The sequence below is a fragment of the Phocoena sinus genome, chromosome 1, assembly GCF_008692025.1.
Source record: "Phocoena sinus isolate mPhoSin1 chromosome 1, mPhoSin1.pri, whole genome shotgun sequence".
Lineage (NCBI taxonomy): Eukaryota > Metazoa > Chordata > Mammalia > Artiodactyla > Phocoenidae > Phocoena > Phocoena sinus.
The window spans coordinates 84,232,482-84,257,350 of record NC_045763.1 but is presented as its reverse complement, the minus strand read 5'-3'; the positions used below and the strand labels follow the sequence as shown (position 1 = coordinate 84,257,350).

Genomic DNA, 24,869 nt, shown 5'->3' with positions numbered 1-24,869 from the left:
AGCACAGTGGTTAAGAATCCGCCTGCCAATGCAAGGGACACGGGTTCGAGCCCTGGTCTGGGAAGATCCCACATGCCGCGGAGCAACGAAGCCCGTGATCCTGCACTCTAGAGCCCGCTCACCATAACTACTGAGCCCGCTCACCACAATTACTGAAGCCCACGTGCCTAGAGCCTGTGCTCCGCAACAAGAGAAGCCACCGCAATGAGAAGCCCGCACACCGCAACCAAGAGTAGCCCCCGCTCACCGCAACTAGAGAAAGACCCAACGCAGCCAAAAATAAATTAATTAATTAATTTTAAAAAAAAAAGAAAGAAAAAACTGGCTTGGAAAAGTCAGTACCATGCCCAAGGTTCACGCTACTCAAAGTAGTTAATCTAGCACCCCAAAACAATATAATAACCAGGCTTGGCTTCTTTTTATACACACTACCATAGCACCCTATGCTTCTATATAACATTAATCACATATTAAATCTCTTGTTTAACATATATTTCCTCCCACTATATTAGTTCTATGAGATCAGGAGCTATTGCAGGTTGGCTTCTCCAAAGTAGAGGCGAGGTGGTGTTCGGAGTACAAAATGTTTATTAGAGATCAGTATCTGTGAAAGGAAGGCAAAGAAAGAAAGTTTGGGCAGAACTCAAACTGTGATATAGGCCAACAAAATTTCAGCCAACCAAGTGGGAAGCCCTGAATCAAATACTGTCCATCATAGTACTCTGTGATGGGATGAAATGGTCAGGTCTTTAAACCTCTTTCTAGCTCAGCATGCAAATGTATGCTGCTCCAGGGAGATCATGACCTTGAGGGAGGTAGCTCTGCAGGTAAGGCAGACCCTAGAGATGTGTGCAGAAGGGGCTACCTGGTAATCTGCACTCCTCATAGCTGGATAATGAGCCCTTCTTTGAAGGGGAATCTGGGTAGCATATCTCCTTGTCTACTACAGGGGTCATATATTACCCAACCCTGTATGTTCAATACCTAGTTGAGCCACAGCAATCTGTACAGCAATCAGTGAACATTTTCAGTAATAGGATACCACGTCACTGAATAACGCTAGAAAGGCAAACAACTATTGATACAATTCGGTAGATGCTATCATTTTTAAACTGCTTAGGTTTATTACTGTTTCTAGTTTCAATTATACTGCAGGATTGTTCATCTGTTTTTAAATTTCCATGAGACCGCAAAACTTTTTCACAGAATGCCTTTTATATATATGTTCAAGCATGCACAGTTAATTATGAGCCCCTTTTATAAATAAGGCTTTCTAAATTCCTCTTTTTAAGAATTCTTTAATGTTTCCTCAATTTTGAAGATACCAGCTATATAAATACATATAAATTACTTAGGATAAATTAGAGCAGTATACTATATTTATGAGCTAAATCCATTAAAATAAAAGTATTCAACATATTCAAAATATATTATCAATATGCACACAAAATGGCGAGGTATCTATAATACCTAGAACAATCACTAAATATCAGTTATCTTGTTACATTTCAGGGTAAAACCAAGTGAAGTTATTTTTAAATCTAATTTTGTGACTATGTGAATGATGACCGTAAACCAGTCTATTATACCAATATCAATGTCATGTTCAGTCAGGAGCTGCTCATCTATCTTCTTCTCACTCAATAAATCAGCACACTTTCCAAAATACGATGGCACTCCTGCATCAATCCTTTTCATTGCCTTGCCCAACATCCAGGCGTGGGCAAAGGTAAGGAAAAGAGAATTGCAGTACCAGGATAAGATATATAAAAACAACTTGGTTGCTAGAGTATGAAACAAAGGCACACAGAAAAGATACATTATCAAGTGCATGTGGTACTGAAAAGACAGGTAAATTATAAAAGTGACATGGTCAAGAAGCATTCAAACGTCTACTAATTGCTTACTACATGCTAGACACTATTCTAGATCAGCATTTCTCAAACTTCGTGGTCTCAGGATCCCCAAGAACTTTTATATATTTGTGTTACATGGATATTTATCATATGAAATTTCAACCTCATAAATTTAAAAAATACTTATTTACTCATTTAAAGACAACAAACACATTACGTGTTAAATAAAATTTTTATAAAAATAGCTATATTTTCTCAAACAAAATAATTTAGTAAGAAAAGTGGCATTGTTTTTACATTTTGGCAAATCTCCTTTATGTCTGGCTCAATAGACGACAAATGGATTCTCATATCTGAGTCTGTGTTCGTTCTATCTACTGCAATTCAGATAGGTAGCTGTAAAACAGGAGTATTCTAATAACTGTGGATATTCTTCTGTGATACTACAGTGCTGCAATGCGGTCTGATAATTATATCAATGAACTTGTACTCTGATACAGTAAAATTCACTGGTCTATGTTATATTACACTTTTAAAAAAATTAATTTATTTTATTTATTTATTTTTGGCTGTGTTGGGTTTTCGTTGCTCTGCATGAGCTTTCTCTAGTTGCGGTGAGCAGGGGCTACTCTTCGTTCCAGTGTGCAGGCTTCCCATTGTGGTGGCTTCTCTGGTTGCGGAGCACGGGCTCTAGGCACATGGGTTTCAGTAGTGGCAGCTTATGGGCTCAGTAGTTGTGGCTTGCGGGCTTAGTTGCTCTGCAGCATGTGGGATCTTCCCAGACCAGGGATGGAACCCGTGTCCCCTGAATTGGCAGGCGGATTCTCAACCACTGTGCCACCAGGGAAGCCCCTATATTACACTTCCAATGGCTCTTTTAACCCACTCGAAATTTTCTAAGATCATGCACTAGTCATTTGGAAAATGCTGGTTCACTGAGTTATACAGTAGGCCTTCCAAATGTAATACATTTTATTATACAATATTTTAAAAATTATATTTGTTAATATTACCACCAACCTCATCAGAAAGGTCTTAAGCACTGGGAAACTAGCAAGCTCATGGTAGCAGACAAGATTTCCAAATTCTAATTTTCACTTGAAAGCTTAAACTGTAACATTAGCAACAAACATTGCCAGTTGTTTTTCCTTGAAGAAAATGTCTGCAATATTCAAAGCTGAATAACCAGAGTTATTCAGTCTTTCTTTCAAGTAAAAATGATGTTCCACCAAAAAAACAAACAAAAAAAGTGGCTAGTTCAGTTCACAACTCAAACAACTGCACAGTGCTTTCCCTCAAGACAACCTCTGTATTTGATATGCTACGAGAAGTGCTTTTGCAAATTTCTTGTTTTTCTTTGGCAAAGACATTACAAAAAAGAAAAGACAAGAGCAGTAACCAGCTATAAAAAGTATAGGAAGGTTTTATCCAAGAAATGTAAAGGCAGGTTAACATTTGAGAAAACAAGGTAATTCATCATATTAACAGTCTAAAGAAGAATAAACATATGATCGTATCAATAGATACAGAAAAGGCCTATAAAACCTGACACCTACTCATCCTAAGAACTCTCATCAAACTAGAAAAAAAAGGAACTTCCTCAGTCTGATAAAGGACATCATCAAACACCTACAACTATCATCATACCAATTAACAAAAGACCGAGTCTCTGTAAGATCTGGGACATTGCAAAGATGCCAACACTCACCACTTTTATTCAATATTGTTACTGAAGGACACAGTGCAATAAAGTAAGCAGAACAAACAAAAGGCACATAGAATGAAAACGAAGGAGTAAAACTATCTTTATTGCAGACTCTATAAACACTATATAGAAAAGCCTAAGGACACAGGGTATTAACTCGGTGCTTTGTGACAGCCTGGAGGGGTGGGATAGGGAGAGTGGGAGGGAGGGAGACGCAAGAGGGAAGACATATGGGAACATATGTATATGTATAACTGATTCACTTTGTTATAAAGCAGAAACTAACACACCATTGTAAAGCAATTATACCCCAATAAAGATGTTTTAAAAAAAAAGGAAGCTGTGGGGTCTGACTAAGCTGTCATAAAGGGATGGGAGAAGGAAACTCAACGCTGCATAGAATAAAGCAGTAACTGGAGAAAAATGGAACCATTTCATAAAAAAAAAAAAAAAAAAAAAAAAGAAAAGCCTAAGGAATCTACAAAAAAGCTAAATGAGTTCAACTGGTTTCCAGGATACAACATCTATATATAAATACCAATTGTATTTCTACATATGAGTGAAGAACAATTGGAAATTGAAATTTTAAACATACCATTTATAAAAGCATCAAAAATATTAAATACTTAGGGCTAAAATTAAAAAGAAAAAAAAAAGACGTGCAAGACTTGCATGCTGAAAACTACAACACATTGCAAAGAAATGTTCAAATAAGACTAGATAGATATACATCATGGTCATGGATCAGAAGACTCAATATTATTAAAGTGTCAATTCTTTCCAAATTGATTTAGAAATACAATGAAATCCCAATCAAAATCGTACCAGACTTTTCTATAGAGAGTAACAAGTTGAATCTAAAATCCGTATGTAAATGCAAAGGACCTAGAACAATCAATAAATTTTTACAAAGAAGAACAAAGAGGAATTGCACCTAATTTCAAGGCTTATCATAAAGCTATACTAATCAAGAGTTTGATACTGGAGTATAAACAGAGATCAAAGAAACAGAAAAGTCCAAAGTAGACCTACACATATAAGGTCAATTGATATAAGACAAAAGTGCCATGGCAACTCAATGAGGAAAGGATAATCTTTTAACAAATGGTACTGGATCAACTGGACAGACATTTGCAAAAAAAATCAAAAGGAACCTCAGATGTTATTGCACACCATATACAAAAATTAACCTGTAGTGAAACAAGAGACCTAAATGTAAGAGCTAAAACTACAAAATTTCTAGAAGAAAACAGAAGATCTCAGTAATCTTGAGTTAAAGACTTGTTAAATAGAACAAAGTACAAACTACACACAGAAAAAAAAAAAAATCAATAAACTAGAATTCATCAAAATTCTAAATGTTTGTTTCTCAAAATATACTACTAAGAAAATTAAGACAAGCCACCAACTGGGAGAACATATATGCAAAATACATACCCAAGAAAAAACTTGTATTCAGAATACATAACAGACTCTTATAATCAAATAAGGTGGCAATTCATTTAAAGATTTAAACAGACACTTTGCCAAAGAAAATGTATGGATGGAAAATAAACACAGGAAACATGCTCCAAATCATTAGTTCTTAGGGAAATTCAAATTAAAACCACAATGAGAAACCACTACACACATCCACTAGAATGGCTAAGATTAAAAAGACTGGTCATAGCAAGTGTTATCAAGGATGTGGAGCAACTGGAATTTTCTTATACTGCTGATGGGAATATAAAATGGTACAATCACTTTGGAAAACAGTTTCTTAAAAAGTTAAACATACACCTACCATACAAGCCAGCCATTCCACTACTAAGTATTTACTCAAGGAAAATAAAAGCATATTTCCATACATAAACCTTACACAAATATTCATAGCTGCTTTATTTTTAATAGCCAAAACCTGGAAACATCCAAATGTTCATCAACAAGTGAATGGATTTTAAAAATTGTAGTTATTTCCATAAAATGTACTCAATTTTTAAAAAAACCTATTGATGCACACAACATGGATGAATCTCAAAATCATTATGCCGACTAAAAGTAGCTAGACAAAAATGTACATAGTGTAGATCCCACTTAACATGAAATTCTAGAGCAGTCAAATCTAATCTACAGTCATAGAAAGCAGGTCAGTGGTCGCTTCAGGCTGGTGCAAGGGAGAAGACTGACTACAAAGGGGCATGAGGGATCTCTGGAGTGATGGAAATGTTTGCTATCTTGATGGGTGTGATGGTTTCACAGGTGCTTACATGTCAAAACTCATTAAGTTGTGTATTTTAAACATAAGCAGTTTATTGTACATCAGTAAAGCTTCAATAAAACTATAAAAGAAAAAGATGACCAAAACCTAGGGGAGACTTTTTCCTAAGAACACAATAGAAAAGTACATTTTCTTTGTTCTTTATTGTTGGAGGGGTGAGGGAGAAGGAGATGGAGTTAACTATTCCTTAATAATGCCAACAAAATATGTAAAACTAATAAGCAGAAACTTCCCCCAACAAACTATGAGACTAGGAAAAAGAAATTGAGAAAAATTAAAAGAGAAGTTTTCAGATAACTTTCAGACTAAGTAAAAAAAAAAAAGAAAACAATTCTGAAAACTTTGATCAGAGTTTTGTTATCCAGAACAATAATTCTGACCCTAAAATTTCTCAGTTCATTTTTCTAGGCCAGTGTTTCCTGGACTTCAGATAATATATGAACCTCTCCTGAAGGAAAAAAAAATTCTTACAGACCCCAGCATTGACTTAATTTGGTGCTTCCTTAAATATGTATAAGCGGGCTTCCTTGGTGGTGCAGTGGTTAGGAATCCGCCTGCCAATGCAGAAGTCACGGGTTCAAGCCCTGGTCCAGGAGGATCCCCCATGCCGCAGAGCAGCTAAGCCTATGCACCACTGAGCCTGCGCTCTAGAGACCACGAGACACAATTGCTGAAGCCCGGGCGCCACAACTACTGAAGCCCATGCACCTCGAGCCTGTGCTCCACAACAGGAGAGGCCACCACAATGGGAAGCCCACACACCGCAACGGAGAGTAGCCCCCGCTTGCCTCAACTAGGGGGGGCCCCGCGCGCAGCGACGAAGACCCAACACAGCCAAAAATAAATAAATAAAATTTTTTAAAATGTATAAGCATAAAATTAAGTTAATTGACCCTTAAACGTGAAGACTTAGGAGCACTGACCCTCACTGCAGTTGAAAATTCACCTATAACTATACAGTAGGCCCTCGTATCCGAGGCTCCATATCCTTGGATTCAACCAACCATGGATCATATAGTATAGAAGTACATATTTAGTGAAAAAAATCCACACACAAGTGGACCCTCGCAGTTCAAAAACATGTTGTTCAAGGGTCAACTGTATACATTCCTTTTGTTTACAGCTCTTCTACAACCACAAAATAAAATTTATCACTTAAAAACTAGCAAAAATTTTAAAGCCAATAAAAATGGAATCAACATTCTTTTAAAGTGATAGGTGAGATAACACTGCTACAACTAATCACCAGTGCTGGGGTAAAAGAGTAGAAGGAATTATTTATGTGTTGTATGTTCCAGTTAATAGCCAAGATTTTTAAATAATCTTCATTATTTTTCTTTTGTAAACAATGAACTGGCTTTAAATCACTGCTTCATTAATGTTGATGGGATAATCAATTTATTAGTATATCCCAAAACAAAATTCTAAAAATTAAAATACTCAGTGAAAATGTCATAGAACTTACTACTAATACTACTACTAATAATAAGTGTTACAAATTGGTATTTATAGAGACAAATGGAGATCCATGCAATGTAACTGCTCACAAAAATATAATTTGCATATATATATAAAATATACATACATATATACACACATATCCACCCACAATACATATACATACACACACCCACAATGGGCCACATGATCAGTCAGCTCTCCCATCACTTTTCTCTCTTCAAGCTACCATGAAATACTTTATTCAGAGTATACCATGACATCTTATGAGGCCTTCACTTGGCGTAAACACATAATCTACATGTCAGCCCTATGTTCTTTTATCAGTTCGTGACAAAGTAATACACTACTCAGTTGCTCTACGTCTTTTTCATGATTTCAAACCAAAGCTTCGTTATAAGATTTCAGTTACTTAGAAATTCTATGAAAACACCTTTCACCCATAATTATCACTACAAAAGAAAATTTTAATAGCAAAATAATTCAGTATGAATACTAAGGTTGAAGATGATTTTCTTAGTTTTACATTACTACACTTCAGCCTGATGTAGGTTCTAATGCAGCAGATTTGTCTACCATACATGTGGTCTCTTTCGATGATCACTTAAGCAACAATTCAAACACAAATACGGGCACAAAAATCTGCAATACTATGGTAGTCATTCAGATGATCCAGAATGTGCTTATACTAATTTATTTATAATTTATCACCAAGATGAAAACACAGAGTTAGAAAATTCTCAAAGAACTTTAGGACCCTGAAGAATGAATCATTAGATCCATCATCTCTAGGCCCTAGAGATACTACATTAGAACACCTCGGTCAAAACCATGATATCAGCTATCACCCATTCTCTAACGACTCCCCAAATCTCTAGCTCCCTCATCTTTCCTAAGCTCCTGACTTGAATAATCTATTTTTTTAAATAAGGTATCTGTACCTGGATCTACTGAAATCATTTTAAACTCAACATGCATTGTATGTCTGAACTTACCTTTCCACCCCAAATCTACCCTTCCACCTTCTCATTCTGAGCTGGGCCCTAACTCAGTGAATGTACCTTCTTCTATCCAATCACCTAAGCCACAAACTTGGGAATTATTCTTAGATATTCTCCCTTTCTCATACTCCCCCTATCCAATCTCTCTCCATGCTCTCCTTTTCCTCTGTTGCAACTACTTCAGTTCAGGCTATCAAAATTTCTCATGTAAACTAACAATTTTCTCACCTGCTTTCTAAGTAGGTTCCTTATCATTTCTATTGTCCCCCAATTCAAGTCCTTAGCCATATCAAATATAGCTGTGTGTGTGTGTTTGTGTGTGTGGGCACACATGTGCACACACACAACCAAGGTCAATCAGGGCCCAAAATGATGAAGACCTGAACAAAGGTGGTGGCTACAGAAATGGAAAGATGAAACAAAATTGCTAGAAATAACAGGGTGAGGGAATAGATAAGAGCTAAGACCTAACTGAATATGGAAATGAGAGAAGAGCAAAGACTTAAAGAACTATGTAAAGATACAGGAGGTATTAGAAACCTTCCGCTCCAAACTTATGCCCTGAAAGGCAAAGATCATTTTTCCTCAGGTCTCACAAACAGTTTGCACCCTAAGCGACCCAAGGACAGTCATTCCATTTACCATAATAAAGAATAACAGTAGAAGCATTCAGGGAAATAATAATTGGACTCATTATAAATATGTTAAATTTCAGGTTCCAATAAGATAACTATATGGAATTGTCCAGGAGATTTTTTTTTTTAAGTTTAGATTTGAAGTTCAAGAGTGGAGATGTTGATTTGAAAGGAATTAACATGACAATACTGTGAATATACAATGATATAACTCCTTTGGGAAACAAAAATATGAAGTCTGAAATGTGAGTCTTATACCTGTTTATTAAGCTACTGTACTAAAAATTTTAGTATGTGCTCTTAAGAAACTTGGTTTAAGTTGTTCCCTGACTGATACTGCTCCCAGGTACTTTAACAAGTAAACTTTCCTCTTAAAATGAAAGTATGTTTACTATAGGCCTCAAAATTATTCCTACAAGTAATTTTAAATAAAATGTCTAGACCATAATCGAAAATAACCAAGCACACAGGAAACTACACTCCATAACCAAGAACCAGTAGAAATGACAGAAAACAGGAGCAGACCCAAAAAGATTTCAGATGTTGGAATTACCAAACATACCTTATAAAACAATGCAGACTATATTTAAAGAAATAAACAGATAAAATAAAACAAAGATATCTACCAAGATAAGAAAATAATAAAAAGCTACACAGACTTAAGAAAACCAAATGGGATTCTTAAAAATAAAAATACAATTAAAATTAAATATTTAATCAATAGATTTAATAGATTTCACACAGCTGAAGAGAAAATTAATAATCTAGCAGCTAAGTCAGAATTGACTATACAGAGTATAGCAAGGAGAAAACAAAAAGACAGCAAACAAAGAAATAAGAGACAGTGGTTACAAAAAGACTATCTCAGTTGGTGTCCAGGAAGAATAAAGAAAGAAAACGAGGCATAGGTAATGGCCGAGAATATTCCAAAATGGAAGAAACACACCAATCCACAAAAATTAAAAGGCCCAGTGAATTCTAAGGAAGACAGATAAAAAATAAATCCACACCTAACCAAATCATAGTGAGCTTCAGAAAACCAAAGACAAACATAAATCCTTAAAAGCCTCTATGGGAGCAAAAAAGAATGATTACCTTCAAAGCAGCAACAGTTACAAACTAACAGTTGACTTCTCAACATTAATAATGGAAACCAGAATATGGTGGAATCAAATCTTCAATGTACAAAAAGAAAATTACTGCCAATCTAGAATTAAACATTCAGGAAAAAAGACACTTACATGAATGAAGGCAAATAAAGACATTCCCTGGCAATATGGAGAGGGTTCATCATCAGCAGACTTGTACTAAAGAAATTTATAAAGGACATATTATGGGGGAGAGGAGGGTTGATCTCAGTTGAAAGGTATAGATTGCAAGACGGAATGGAAAGCAAAGAATGTGGTAAATATATAACTCTAAGTAAATATTATATAAAACAATAATAATAATGTCTTATAGTACTAAAAAAAAAACCCACAACAAATGCATCTAAATAAGGAGGAAAAGTTAATGGGGTCACTGCTCTGAAGTCCTTTTACTGCCTGGGAGAATTATGAAGTATTTCTTATTGATTAATATTTAGACTTGAAAAGGTAAACAGATGGCAAAATTTCTAGGGTAACCAGTAAAAATTTTTTTAAAAACTTATATAGAGAATAACTTCCAAACAACTAAAAGAGGTAAAAATAAAATGAGGGAAAAAATCAATACTCTAACCACAAAGCAATTATGCTGGTAATTAACAGCAAAAAGAAAAATACAAGAAAAATTCCCAAATGTTTTGAAATTCTGGTATATTAAATACTGAGTCAAATTCCTAAAAAGGAGGAATCTTTTTTCCCACCCTTGAATCTGGGCCAGGCTTGTGACTTGCTCTAGCCAACAGAATGGGTGGAAGCCTTTCTGCTTTCGCCCTGGCTTCTTGGAATGCTGACCTGAGACCACCACGTAAGAAACTGGTATAGCCTACTGAATGATATAATCACTTAGATGAAAATCAAGGCATCCCAGCCACCAGCCAGCACCAACTACCAGATATGAACCTTCCAGTGCAGCCAATCCTCTACTGGGTTCCTCATAAGGGAACCCAAACAAAACAAGCAAAGGAACAACCCAGCCATCCATAGAAATAAGGGGGAAAAATAACTGTTGGGGTGGTTTGTTATACAACAATAGGTAACTGACATAAATAAAGAGATTCGCTTTGGTTTGTGAAAAGTCATGGGTCAAAGAAATTTTTAAAATATTTGAAACGAATGATATACATATCAAATGATATGTTTACAACATAAGAGTTTACATATCAAAAAAACTGTGGGATGCAACTAAACAGTGCTTAGAGAACTTTATAACCTTAAACGAATACATTAGAAAAGATGGAAAATTCATCATCTATGTGAACATTAGAAAAAGAACAAAATTAACTGAAGTACAAAGAATAAAATACAGATAAAAGCAAATAAAAATGAAATAAAAGACACTCAATAGAGGTAAAGCAAAACTGAAAGTCAGATTTTTAAAAAAACTGACACATGTTACAAACTCATGGCAAGACTGATCAAAAAATAAAGGGCACTATAACCAATTTTAGAAATTAATCTATAAATTAGATGAAATCCTCATCAAAATCCCAACATGCTCATTCTAAAATTTAGATAGAAATAAAACCAATGCAAGAGTTGATACCTGAGGCACATTTCATATTTTTATAAGATTCACTGCATTCATAAAGGTTCCTCCAAAGCATCTATAAGAGAGCATTAACTACTTATTTACAAGTAGTGAATCATTAGGTTCATAATGACACTTAAGAAGAATTCATTGGTCACCTCCAGAGAATAACAAGAAACTGATGTATAATAAAGAAGCAAACATCCATCCTGCCTTTCCTAACTTAACTGTACCGCTGGGGAACCAAATAGATGACGAAAACTTCCTTTTTACAGAAGCATTCCACCTTATAAATGAAGTAATAACCGAATTCAAATATCACCATTTTGTAAGACCTAATAAACTCATTATTCTAGGTATCAAATATCAGTGGCTGCTCAAATCACAAAAAGAAACCACCAGACATTATACACCTTGTGACAGAGAGTATACCACATCAACACCTAGGAAGCATTCTTGTCCAAAAAATAAAAACAAAATCTAAACTTTAGATCCAACTAGCAATTTACAGGAAATAGAGAATGAAGAAAAATTATACAACTGGCGTAATCCAAATTACAGAATATGTATAGGTGAAAACACCTGCTTGCTTCAACAAATAAACTATAACAAAGGGGAAAGAGAAATGGCATGCAGACTCATAGATTAAGAGAGACTTGAACAAAAAATCCCACAAACACATCTGAATTATAGTGCTTAGGAGCACACCTTTGGGTGATAAAATTATAAAGAAATGCAAAAATGTAATTACTATAGAAGTCAGGACAGTACAGGGAAGGGGCATGTGGCTTCTGGGTAGATGGCAAAGATATTTCTTGACCTGGGCGGCAGTTACAAAAACAGTCATTAATTTATATACGTGTTTTATGCACTTTTCTATATTTGCTGTATAATATACAATAAAAATGTTTTTAAAATCTTAAGAGTATTTCACCATGACTATACTTTAAAAGTAATATACTACAATAAAACTGTTAATCTAACAATTAATATAACTTTGAATTTAACATAAGACTTTTTCTTAGCCCCTGAATGATTCTTGACTGTTCTTTTGAATCTGAAACCGAGTTCCCTTACTGAGTTTATGATTACTCTCTCTATCCAATTCTTTATTCCCTTTTTTGTCCCCTCTGACCTCAATCCTGCGCTAACTGAACACTAATCAACCGGAGTCAGATGACGAAGACTGCTACTGTCGATAACATCGTTAATGCACTAAAATTGCTATTATATATATCATCATTAACATACAAACCCAGGTTGTTTCTCCAGGGCAAGAGGAGCTAATGGACCCCAAGCCATGGACCACCTGGTCTGAGCCTCATAAACCGGAACATCCCGACTCCCGAAACTATGACGAAGAAATGTCACAAGATGATGATTAGTCCCAGCTTTCGTTCTTCCCCTTAAAAAAAAAAAAAATCCCTAACTCAAAGACCAAGATGGAGTGGATCTGAAGCTTGTCTCTCTCTCTTGCTTGGCGCCGTGCAATAAACCCTTACTTTGCTGAAAACACCTGCTGTCAAGAGTTTGGCTTTCTGTCCAGGGGCGCATGAGGCCTTGCTTGGTTACAAACCTAAGTATATCTGAAGGATCTATAAAAATGTTTTATTCTGTCTTTTACCCTCCACATGGCTAATTCACACGTAAGAACTCTTATAATCAGGTATCATTTTTACCTTTCTGATTACTCACCGATAAAATAAAGATAATAAAACAACTATCTCAAACGACTGTTGTCAGGAATAAATGCAAAATATTTAGAACCTATAATATGGCAAGTGCTCAATAAATAGTTAATAGTAAGGTTACCAGCTTCACGTCTTTGCAGTCCCTTCTTCTCAAATCGTAACTCCACTAACGCCATGCCTTTGCTCATGCTACTTTCTCTACCTAGAATGCCTTTTACGCCTTATCTCTTAAGATCAGGCACAAAAGTGAAACCTCCCCAGGTAACAACCAAAACAATCAAACATTCCCAATTCAGTGCTCCCTCCCACAGAATTATTATTAGACCACAGGTCTAGTCATACTGACTTGTACGACTTTTCTATATATTTGTATTTCCACAAGACAGGGGTTAGAAATAATGTTCATCAATTTGGTATCTCAATGCCTAGCTTAGAGACATACAAGAAGCATTCAATAGAATGTACTGGATAAACATTGTATTTCCTTCCACATTGAAAGTTTCTTCACTGAAGTAAGGGGAAGTAGCTATTTTGTTGAGCCGGTGATAAAATACAGAGAGAAATGTATTCACTCATCAATAGTTAAATTGGAAATTATCTGATACGTTAAAAATGGGATCATTTCATTGATTCTGTCCTACACTTGCCTCCCCCAGTGCCTCCACTGTTTTACTAAACACATCTTGGGCATTACTGCAGGGGAAAGAAAATGAATACCATAGTTGAAAACACCTTAAATCTAATTTCCTGATGCAACAAAATTGTACCACAGGTAAATGGAGAATAATATTTTAAATAAAATATACCAGGAGTTTCTTTTTTTAACTAGAAATTTGGTGTGAAATGTCCAGACACAGGATTCCCTCTTTTAATAGTCTGTGGGTTTCTTAACAGCAAAAATCTTGCCTAATTTAATTTTTAATCTTCCCAAGTACCCAATACAAAACTAAAATGAAATGGGTTCTGTCTTCTCTCACTCCAGGATCCATCTAGGAAACAGACCTACTCTCATTCACTACTGTGTGTTCTCAGCACCTAGCACTAAATGTTGAATGAAGGTACAGACTTGTATCATACCCCCCAATGCTCGAGAATAGGACCTTTTTTTCATCTCTATAAACCCAGCATCTGACATGTAGCAAGCACGAGATGTTTTGTGAGTTAGTGCATGATCTTTGGGTCCCTTTCTCTGAGTGGTTCATTGATTCCCATGCCACCCTACTTCCTCCAGTCCTTGCTCTGGAATGAGGAAAAGATCTGATTCTACCTCAACTTAACTTAAGTTAACCTCTAAGATATAATGAAGAAAGAATGACAGTAACACTGAATATGGAGTCAGAAGATTGAGTTTGATGTAAATTACCAAGAAGCATTTTTATAAGCAAATTAAAAACATGCACAGTAAAACGGAAATGTAACAATATGCCAATACCATATTAATCAAAGCTAAGATGCGTCGGCTGTAAATTGCATCCTAATTTCAGAGAAGCTGAAATGTAAGAACGTCCTACTCACTAAAGTATGATAAATTTATAGGACCATACTTTTTCCTTCTGAGGAGACATTATGTGTCTCATTGCTTACTTCATAGGTTTATGAAAGTGTAAATGTTTTAAATAGCGACATGCAGCGACCTACAGACACAGTATGCTGATTAAATAACCAAATTATGATTTACCTAGAGAAGCTGCCTCATTCCACATAGTACATTTATTTTTAATGCCAACAGATAACTACTGGCACTAAATTAATGCCAGTAACTTCTTAAGCAGAGAGTAAATCATACAACCCATGTTTATGTCTATTATTATGGTACCATTACAGTGGTATGTGAGATTGTTATGTCTATTCACAGATACCAAATTAGCTGAATGCTTTGATGAGCTTTATTTTCAATTTTATACTTTATTAATTTAATTGCAATCATTCAGGACTGCTAATTAGCCAAACAACAAATGCATGTTTTTTTTTTAAAAAACACCTTTACCTCACTCACTAGTTTTATCTAACAAGGCTTCAAACTATCTTAATATGCATAATAGTTCCCAATGAAGAGCGCAACCATCAGTTATCCAGACCATTTTATCCTAATGCTTATGGAAGGCTATATTCTTAAAAGAGATGCCTACAACAAAAGTTATTTCCTCATAAAAAGAATGTTATGATAAAAGCCATATTCTTAAGCAAGGGCCTTATGTCTAATTTTTTGTAGAAATGACTACAAATGTCATTTATAAAAACTCTAACATTCTGTAAAAGAAATCACTCCAAAAAAAATAACAATAGGGAAATACAGTACCCATTTTGCATAAAATTTAATTTGCCATATATAACTCTAAAGAAAATTATAAAGAGCGCCTATCTTTCTTCTTCATAACTCCAGTTTAGGGAATTCCCTGGGAGTCCAATGGTTAGGACTGACTCCATGCTTCCACTGCAGTGGGCATGGGCTCAATCCCTGGTCAGGGAACTAAGATCCTGCAAGCTGCGTGGTGAGGCCAATAAAATAATAATAATAATAATTCCAGTTTATATTTTATTGCAACAGATTAGAAGGCGGTGATATTCATCATCCATGACCGAAAAAGGAAGACCATTTCCCACTGACTCCACAGCAGAAACATCACAGAGGAGGAAGGATTCTGACTGGCCCAGTATGGATCAAATGCCTAGCTGTACCGTCACAGTGCCAAATATCACCAGAAGGAAAGGTGTGAAAAGGTACCAGGTAAGTTAAAGATGAGAACCAATACAACCCCCAAAAGGTATCATTTAAAAGAAAGGTTATAGTGACCTAAATACATTGTTCTATACTTAGCCCCGTCCGATAACTTATTGACAAAATATACAGAAAGAATACTAATTAAATGTGCAGGATCTACTGTATAGCACAGGGAACTCTACTCAATGTCTGAGGTGACCTAAATGGGAAGGAAACCCAAAAAAGAGGGGATATATGTATATGTATAGCTGATCGCTTTGCTATACAGTAGAAACTAACACAACATTGTAAAGCAACTATACTCCAATAAATTTTTTTTTAATGTGCATGATGAAAAAAAATTTAGGAGAAAGTGATGTGCCCAAACAAAGATAAGTTGTAAATACCTACACCCAGGTTTAAAAAAAAAAAAAAATCAAACACAGCAAGCTAAGAAGGGGAAAGGAAGGGAAAACAATTGTGCAAGCTAAAATATGAGTGAAGAATACTGACTGTCACAAAAATGAATGTAACCTCACCTATTTTAAATAAAGTTTTGGATTTACAAAGCAGGTAACAGCCCACTCCACTCTGTCAGTCAGACCACACTTAGAATAATGAATTCCGTTTCAGACCTCCCTTTAAGGGGTGGAGAAATAGAGTATCATATTCAGGAAGCAACAACTGAAAAAACACAGAGGACTGAAACCATGTCACATAAAAGTAACTTAAATACTTTCCAACTCTGAATGAGTCTATCAACTTGAAAGGTTTCTTTAGGGAGATTTTCGTGGGCATATTTGAGGAAATTTTTATGAAGGCTCAATAGTTACTGAGTACATAACAAGGGAATGTTTTGCTGTCCTTTGGCAAGCACAGGGAAAGCTAAAGCTATCTTCTATTTACTGAGCTTTGTTCCAGCTACTGAGTTAGGACATTTTCTCATTTGATCCTCACAACTACTGATTAAGTAAATACTATTAGCCCTGTTCTACAGATGAGAAAACTGAGGCTGAAAGAGGCTGAGTAAATTGACCAAGATCACAGGTCTAACAGATGGCTGAATAAAAACCTGAACCCATATCTAACACCAAAGACCATGTTTTATACTATGCTGAGTGCCTCCATAATAAAGACAGGTTTCTGCATATAAAAATATGCATTCTTGGAAATTAAAATAATCCTGAAACATTATTTTACATCTCTAAAGTAGTTCCCCCTCCAAAAAAATTCAAACATCCCTTAATGATGATTAGAGAATTATATTAGCACTCATTCATAGTATTCTATGGCACAATTCTTAAAAAGTAATATGTGGAATTTGTGTAGCTCCAGAACGTTTATGTTTTCCTTTTCCACAAAAACTAAAGAAAGCTTATAACCTTCATTCATTAATCCTAATTCTGGCAATTTATTCCAAGGAAATAATTCAGCAGAGACAGAAATGTTCACTCACAAACACACACAGTATTATCTGTAAAAATTACAGAAGCAATCTAGATACCAAATATTTAAGGGTAAAATAAATTATGATATAGTCACACAAAGGAGTATTTATGTATTTCTTTTAAAACATAGTAATGAGGTTCATGTAGAAACACAGGAATGATGTCTATGCTTTAAATAAAAATAGCAAAACATGTATATAACTGTGTAAAAATATAGGCATATAAATAGTAAAAGGTAATAAAAATAAAACAGTATGTGTGTTATGGTGATGACATTATGCATGGTTTTTTAATAGATCTTTATTGGAGTATAACTGCTTCACAATACTGTGTTAGTGTCTGTTGTACACCAAAGTACATGATTTTTAATTTCTTAAAATTGTCTTTAATGTTTCTACTCTATTGTTAACTGTCAAAAGCAGGTTCTAAAATAATGATACTATTTTTAAAAATTTCTAAGACTTGCTTTACCCATGCATATAGAAGGGGCCCGGCTCCTAAAGAGCTCATAATATACTTCAGGAGACAACATTTACATGTGTAGTAAGAAAAAAATTGTTATTTAAAACAAACAGTAACCACAGCTCTAAGAAAAATGGGAGGGAAAACAGTGAGGATGTATGGGGAAAGAGAATTCCAGGCAGGGGAACAGCAACTGCAAAAGCCCTAAAATGGAATGCCTGGCCAATGATGCTAATGTACCCAAAGCTGAGAAGTTTAACTATAATAATTAAAAAGTCGGTACCCAGTTACCCCAGCATACCACAGACAGCTGCACAGTTCTGAGAACATGACCTGCATCAGTTGGTTTCTGTATAGAGCTGCTTTTCCTGGCAAATCCTTTAAGGCCTTCTTTACCTATAGCTGCTTAAGCATCTCCTTTTTATTCTGAGGATCCATATGGCGATGAACCCTACAATATCCACTCATGGTTCAACCTAAGGGTCTCATGCAACTCCAGCCCCTCACCTGACACACGCCTGTACTTTGCAGAACATTCAGTGGGCCTGTGAAACTGAGAAAAGTGAAGCCAGCCCCTTCTAAAGCTTGATATGAAAGGGGCAGATCTCAAGAAGGAAAGCTGAATTCAGTATGCAGGAAAGCTGTAGGGAGGTTAGTGGGGACAGAGTACAGGGAGTAGAAGCTAGAGATATGGAAACATCCAAGGGGTACAGAAAAGACCCAGCAACAGGCCACAGGGCTGAGGCTCAGGGGAAAACAGACAACAAATTTCCAACAGTGGGAATGTACAAGAAACTTGTAAATAAAAGAACTTCTCCATTTTAAGCTGCTCCCTGTGTTGCAATATAATCTCTGCCACTACTCCCAAATTTTCAGTAAAGCTCTACTACAAATACTGCTTTGTGACTGATGCTTTGAAGGAATCAAGGCAGATACCAAAATGACAGGCTCAAGAGACAACATACAAGTGGGTTCTAAAATAGAGCAGAAGCATAGAAGTAAGGCATGACTAAGAGAAACACAAGCTCCCTGAAACTCTCCAAAAATATTTGGTTATTTCCTACCATCTATAGATTGGGGATTTGAAAAAGGACGAAGGAGGACCCCATAAGCTGGTGGGCATGGCTACACTCCGATGGCTAACAACTAGATCATACCCAGTCAAACAATTAATAGATGAAAAAAGAAAAGCACCTAAATACATGGTTCATAAGATTAAAAAGGGGTTGTTTAAAATTACTTCATGGAAAAGGTGACCTTGACGTAACCCTTAAAGGATAAGAGTTGAAGAACAGAGGATACAGGAAGAGATATTCCAGGTATGGCTAATATCATGAATAAGGCTCCAAAGCCAGGAATGAGTGTGGCCTGTTCAGAAAACAGTGCAGAAACTGGCCTATTTGGAACAGAGAGTAGTCACTGGCAGGCAATGGAATAAAAGATTAGCCAGGTAAGGTGAGACCAGATAAAGGAAGGTTCTGAAATCCAGGAAGAGAAATCTGAACTTTGACAAGCATTCATGGGAAGAGAAAGAAAACTGCTTTGTTCTGTTTTTGTTCTTTGTTTGGTTTTATTAAGATCATAAAATAGTTTGGCAATGTAGACTGGTCTCTTCCCTGCCTTCTAATACTGGCCCACTGATTTCCTACCCCTCCCTACCCCCCCGTTCCTGTTATATAATCTCAGGTACACAACTATCACTTCTCTGAAGATAATGCCTTTACTCATGTTTGAACTAGTACCCCATCTCCAACTGCCTGTCAGACAATTACCCTTAAAAATTCTTCAAATGGGCTTCCCTGGTGGCGCAGTGGTTGAGCGTCTGCCTGCCAATGCAGGGGACACGGGTTCATGCCCTGGTCCGGGAAGATCCCACATGCCGCGGAGCGGCTGGGCCCGTGAGCCATGGCCGCTGAGCCTGCGCGTCCGGAGCCTGTGCTCCGCAACGGGAGAGGCCACAACAGTGAGAGGCCCGCGTACAGCAAAAAAAAAAAAAAATTCTTCAACTATCCTACATCATTTGTCCACCCTATAAATACTTACTGAATGTCTATCCTATGACATGTGCAAACTAGGAATTTAAAGATGACTCAGTCCATGTCCTCCTGAAACTCACAGTCTGATGCAGGTAGAAGCCAAGAAAATAAACTACCATACAGAGTGGTAACTAGAGTAGGGGAATGCTTAGAGCAGCCTGAGAGCAGAAGACAACAACATCAGTTTGGAGATCAGGAAAAGGCAGGAAAGTGCTAACTGAACTGAGTCTTGAAGGAAAATAAACATCAGAGGGTGGGAAGAAGTGGTGGGGATGACAGTGATTACAATAAGACCGCAACGGCTGGGCAGAGCCTGTCCTACCCAGAGTGTGTTAATTCCATATGGCTGGCTGAGTCGAAGTAGCAAAGGACCAGATCATGAACATCATTCACTCATGCTAAGAATTTTGTATTTTAGAATAGCTGAAAGATTTTAATGAAGAAATAACATGATTATATTTGTGTTTGGACTGAAAGAGTACCACCAAGCTTCTTCCTCCCATAAAATGCAACAAACATCTGATAAGGGCTGCTACTGACTTTCAATTTATCTCATTATTCATTCCTACCCTCTTTCTAGGCTTAGCTCACATCCTTCATAAAACCTTCCCTAACTCTTCCCAAACACATTAATCTCTTCTTTCTCAGAATTTTTAATATATGACTGTTTGCACTGTCATCATCTTACATTTTTAACTAATTCACACTTAAAGATGCCATATTTTTTTTAATGTATGTGTAACACATACACGCACACACACACACATCTCTCCATCCCATAGCACCTAGTAATACAACATTCTGAAACAGATACCTCCTTTGAACTGAAATACATGGTCTCCTTTATCCATGAGTAAGAAGATTCCACTATTCCCCATATAAATAACAAACAAAATAAGATGTATGATTAAGCAAAACTAGGGTGAAAAAGGTTAGTACGGTGGTCATGTAGAATGAATACAAGAGAACTTTCTGGGGAGATGAAAATGTTCTAATTTATGAAAGGGATGTGTTATACTATTGTATCCATTTATTTTAAAAATGTACAAGATGTGTACAGCTCAATATATATAAATTTTACCTAAAAATCAGGGGCGGGGAGCAAGGAGCTATAAGAAACAAGAATGGTAAAATGTTAATGGTACTTCTTGTGTGAAGTGTACAGGAGGTCCATTATACTATTCTGCTTACTTTGAATATGTGTGAAATTTTCCATAATAAAAAGTAAATTTCGGGCTTCCCTGGTGGCGCAGTGGTTGAGAGTCCGCCTGCCGATGCAGGGGACACGGGTTCGTGCCCCGGTCCGGGAAGATCCCATGTGCCGCGGAGCGGCTGGGCCCGTGAGCCATGGCCGCTGAGCCTGCGCGTCCGGAGCCTGTGCTCCGCAACGGGAGAGGCCACAACAGTGAGAGGCCCGCGTACTGCAAAAAAAAAAAAAAAAAAAAAAAAAAAAAAAAAAAGTAAATTTCACCCAGTCAAATCATATGTAACTAAAAAATTATTCAGAACATTAAATTACTCATTCTCCCAATGTCTGGAATAAAATGACACTGTAACTTTTAAAGTGATTTTTTTTTTTTTTTTTTTTTTTTTTTGGTACGCGGGCCTCTCTCTGCTGTGGCCTCTCCCGTTGCGGAGCACAGGCTCCGGACGCGCAGGCCCAGCCGCTCCGCGGCATGTGGGATCTTCCCAGACCGGGGCGCGAACCCGAGTCCCCTGCATCGGCAGGCGGACTCTCAACCGCTGCGCCACCAGGGAAGCCCTAAAGTGATTTTATTATCTTGATTAACTATCTGGTTCTAAGGAATATCTTCTAAGACACATCTACTGTCAATAGCATAGACAAATAAAGGTCAAGCACTCACAGGTTCCTTCATTAGGCACCAGATAGTAAAATTAATTCGCCCTGTTACCACAGTCACCCGAAAAGCCAGTAAAATATAAAGTTAGAATTTTCTCATCTTCAAACTATGATGCCAAAGATAGCAACTGAAAGATATCCAAATGATTATGGAAGTATATTATCTACAAAGATAGATTTGACACCATTCTTAATGGTTTTATAGTAATGCAACCATTTTACTTCAGTAATTTAAACATCACGCTTATCTGCTCATAATTTGCACTCTCCTCCCACAAACTAACGTGTAAAATAAAGATTTTCCTCACTACTGCCAGTGCAAAAGGTTAACAACAATCTTTTGTTCAGTTAATTAACTGCTGCATAATTTAATCCCCCAAAAAGTTTACAAAGTTTCTCAAGAAGAGGTTTGTAAAGCATTTTATATAATAATGAACACTTAAATTATTTAATAAAACTGATTGCATTATACCATCTTGCTATCATTGCTACTATTTCCCATTAGATTATGTTTCAAATTTCCCTCGCTCAATAATCTATGGCCTTATTAATCAGTAACTACTTTAGCTGTGACTGGAAGGGACTTGAAAAGAGCTTCTGGGCTGCTGATAATATTTTTATCTGGGTGCAGATGACGGTGATGATTACATGAGTGAGTTCTATTTGTGAAAACTCTTCAAGCTCTACACTTACGTTTATTTTTCTACAACTATGTAATACTCCAATAAAACAAAGTTTTTAATTAAAAAAATCATAAAAGCAAGCCAGAGCTGTTAGGGCTGTCCTCAAATCCCCCTCTCCCATACTAAAACACCCGTTCTATGCGCTAAAACACTTGTCTGTAAAAATGTAATTCAAAGTTATTTTATAGCATTCAGCATTTTCTACTGGCATATTCCCAGATAACAAATAATTTCCATTCATTTGCAACTGGGAGATCAGAAAGCACACAATCTAACAGAAAATTTTGTTTATATTTTCCAGAATAAATCATTTTAAAAGCAAACTGAAGAGAGGAAAAGTGAATAGGTACTGTACTGTCCTGACAAAGAAGCAAATCATTTTCAACTTTGTTAAGCAGATTTAGGCAGGAAAAGAAAGACCACTGCTTTAGACTAATACGATAAAGAAGCCAGGGGAAGGTTAGTAAGAACTTCATGGGAAGGAAGGCCACTTGTCAGTGTTTTAGTCCAAAATCTACTACTAATAAGATATACTAGGCAAGTCAAAACAGACGGCAACAGTACCTGCCCAAAGAAAGTAAGTAAAATGGATGAAAGCACTATGCTAAGATTTAATATGAAATATCCAATAGTAGCAAGAATGCGTTGGAAGTAGCCTTTTCTCATTCATTTGCTGAAGGAAAGTGACTCCCAGCAAATAAAAAATTATGTCTTGTAACGCCACAACAGTAACTCAATTCTCTCTCTTCCTTCTCTAATCTTATAATCTCCCAAAGTTAAATTTAAACATTAAAATTCTCGAGGGAGAAGCAGCGGAATATAATCAAAAGGGATCTGGACCCTTATCTAGAACACACTTTCACGTTCCACCTGCGAGTCAGGGAAACGAATCTTGCCCTCCAAATACCTCGGAACCGATTCAGCTTTTCCGATGAAATGCTAGGGCGTTCACTGGCCAAGTCGAAGGGGACACCACTTTAGAAAGCAACTTTGCCAAATGGACCCAGGATAGTTCACACAAACCATCCTCGCGACTTTCAACAGCAACCACTAAGGTATCGTGCCAAACCTCACTCATCCAATGACTTAGACAACAGCCTCCAGTCTGGTGAGTCCAATCCCCTTCCTCAAATCACACATACACGTCCACAAAGCAAATCCACGGTCTGTCAGGAAATGAGATGGCAAAACAAGAATACACCCATAAAGTTGATGCAAAAAGGAGGAGGTGGTGCTGATGCAAGAAAGGGGAGGACATCAGGGGCGACGGCCTCGGGGCAGAGGCACGGGTTTGCTAGCGAGCGCAGGAAAAAGATTCGCACACCCGGGGGCAGAGTGAGCAGCCGGACAGGCCGGCGGAGCGCAGGGAGCACGGGGGACGCCCGCATCGCGGGGACACCGGACATCCTGACATTGGAGCCTGGCAGCGGCCGCAGCCGGCCCCCTCTCCGCTTGACCCCGCTGGGCAAAGGCACTCGTCCGCCAGGCGAAGAAGAGAGCGCGGGGAGCTCACGTTCGGGCCCGGGAAGGCGGCGCGGCCACGGGCCTTCTTACCCGTGCAGGCCGAGGGCGCGGCGCCGCTTGTGGAGCAGGCAAAGCAGCAGGAACGCGGCCCCCGCCAGCGAGGAGTTTCGCACGGTCAGGTACTTGCTGAAGGCCGCCATGGCACAGCCTTTGCTAGCGAGACGGGGACAGGCACGGGGACGCGGCGGCGACTACCGTAGTGCAGGAAGCGCGGGGGAGACTGGGAGGAGAGGAGCGCGCTGGGGGCGGGCAGTGCCGGCCGCGCAGGACCGCCCTCTGGCGCGCGCCGCCGCACCGGCCGCGCGCCGGAGCCCACCTCGGACTTTGGTTCGTGGGGAGCGCGCGCGGGCGCCACGGGGGCCGGAAAGGTCCCGGGACGGGCTCTGCGCACGCGTGGACCCTCGCAGGGTCTCTGGGAACGCGGGCTCGGAGACGGCCCTGGGCCTCCCTCTGCTGCTCCTGGCTACTGCTGGGTCAGTGTGTCGCCCCTGGCTCACCCCTACCCCCCACCTCCGCGCGCACACACGCGCAGGCTTTCACACGAACTGGAAAAGCGGGCCTGGCCTGCGCCGGGGGCTTCGTGGGGCCTGCCACTCCACCTCCAGGATGGGCCGTTACCACCCTCTTAAAGGAGCCAGGAAGAAGGGAAACGGCTCCGTCGCAGAGCATTTACACAAAACTGAGGGCTCAGTAATCCTTTAGATGAAAACAGCTGTCGGGAACTCTCCGAGGTGTACGGAAATGTGGAAAGAATGACTACAAATCAAAAACCTTTTGCCAAGCCGGTGTTTTCTAAACCGTAGATTATAGTCTCTAGGGGATTGTGATATCGGTTTGATAGATGGAGACCACCACTTCTTTTTTTTTAATGAAATCTA

General features: G+C 37.9%; 1 protein-coding gene across 1 annotated transcript in view; it reads right to left on the bottom strand.

Moving 5' to 3' along the window:
• The window catches only part of ABCD3 (ATP binding cassette subfamily D member 3), a 91,434-nt gene extending 67,219 nt beyond the window's left edge, over positions 1-24,215 (bottom strand). The window contains exon 1 of the mRNA XM_032605541.1: positions 24,022-24,215. Coding sequence (XP_032461432.1) covers positions 24,022-24,131 — 110 coding nt within the window. The 5' untranslated portion in view covers positions 24,132-24,215. The remainder of the gene's footprint in view (positions 1-24,021) is intronic.
• Positions 24,216-24,869: the final 654 nt, after the last annotated feature.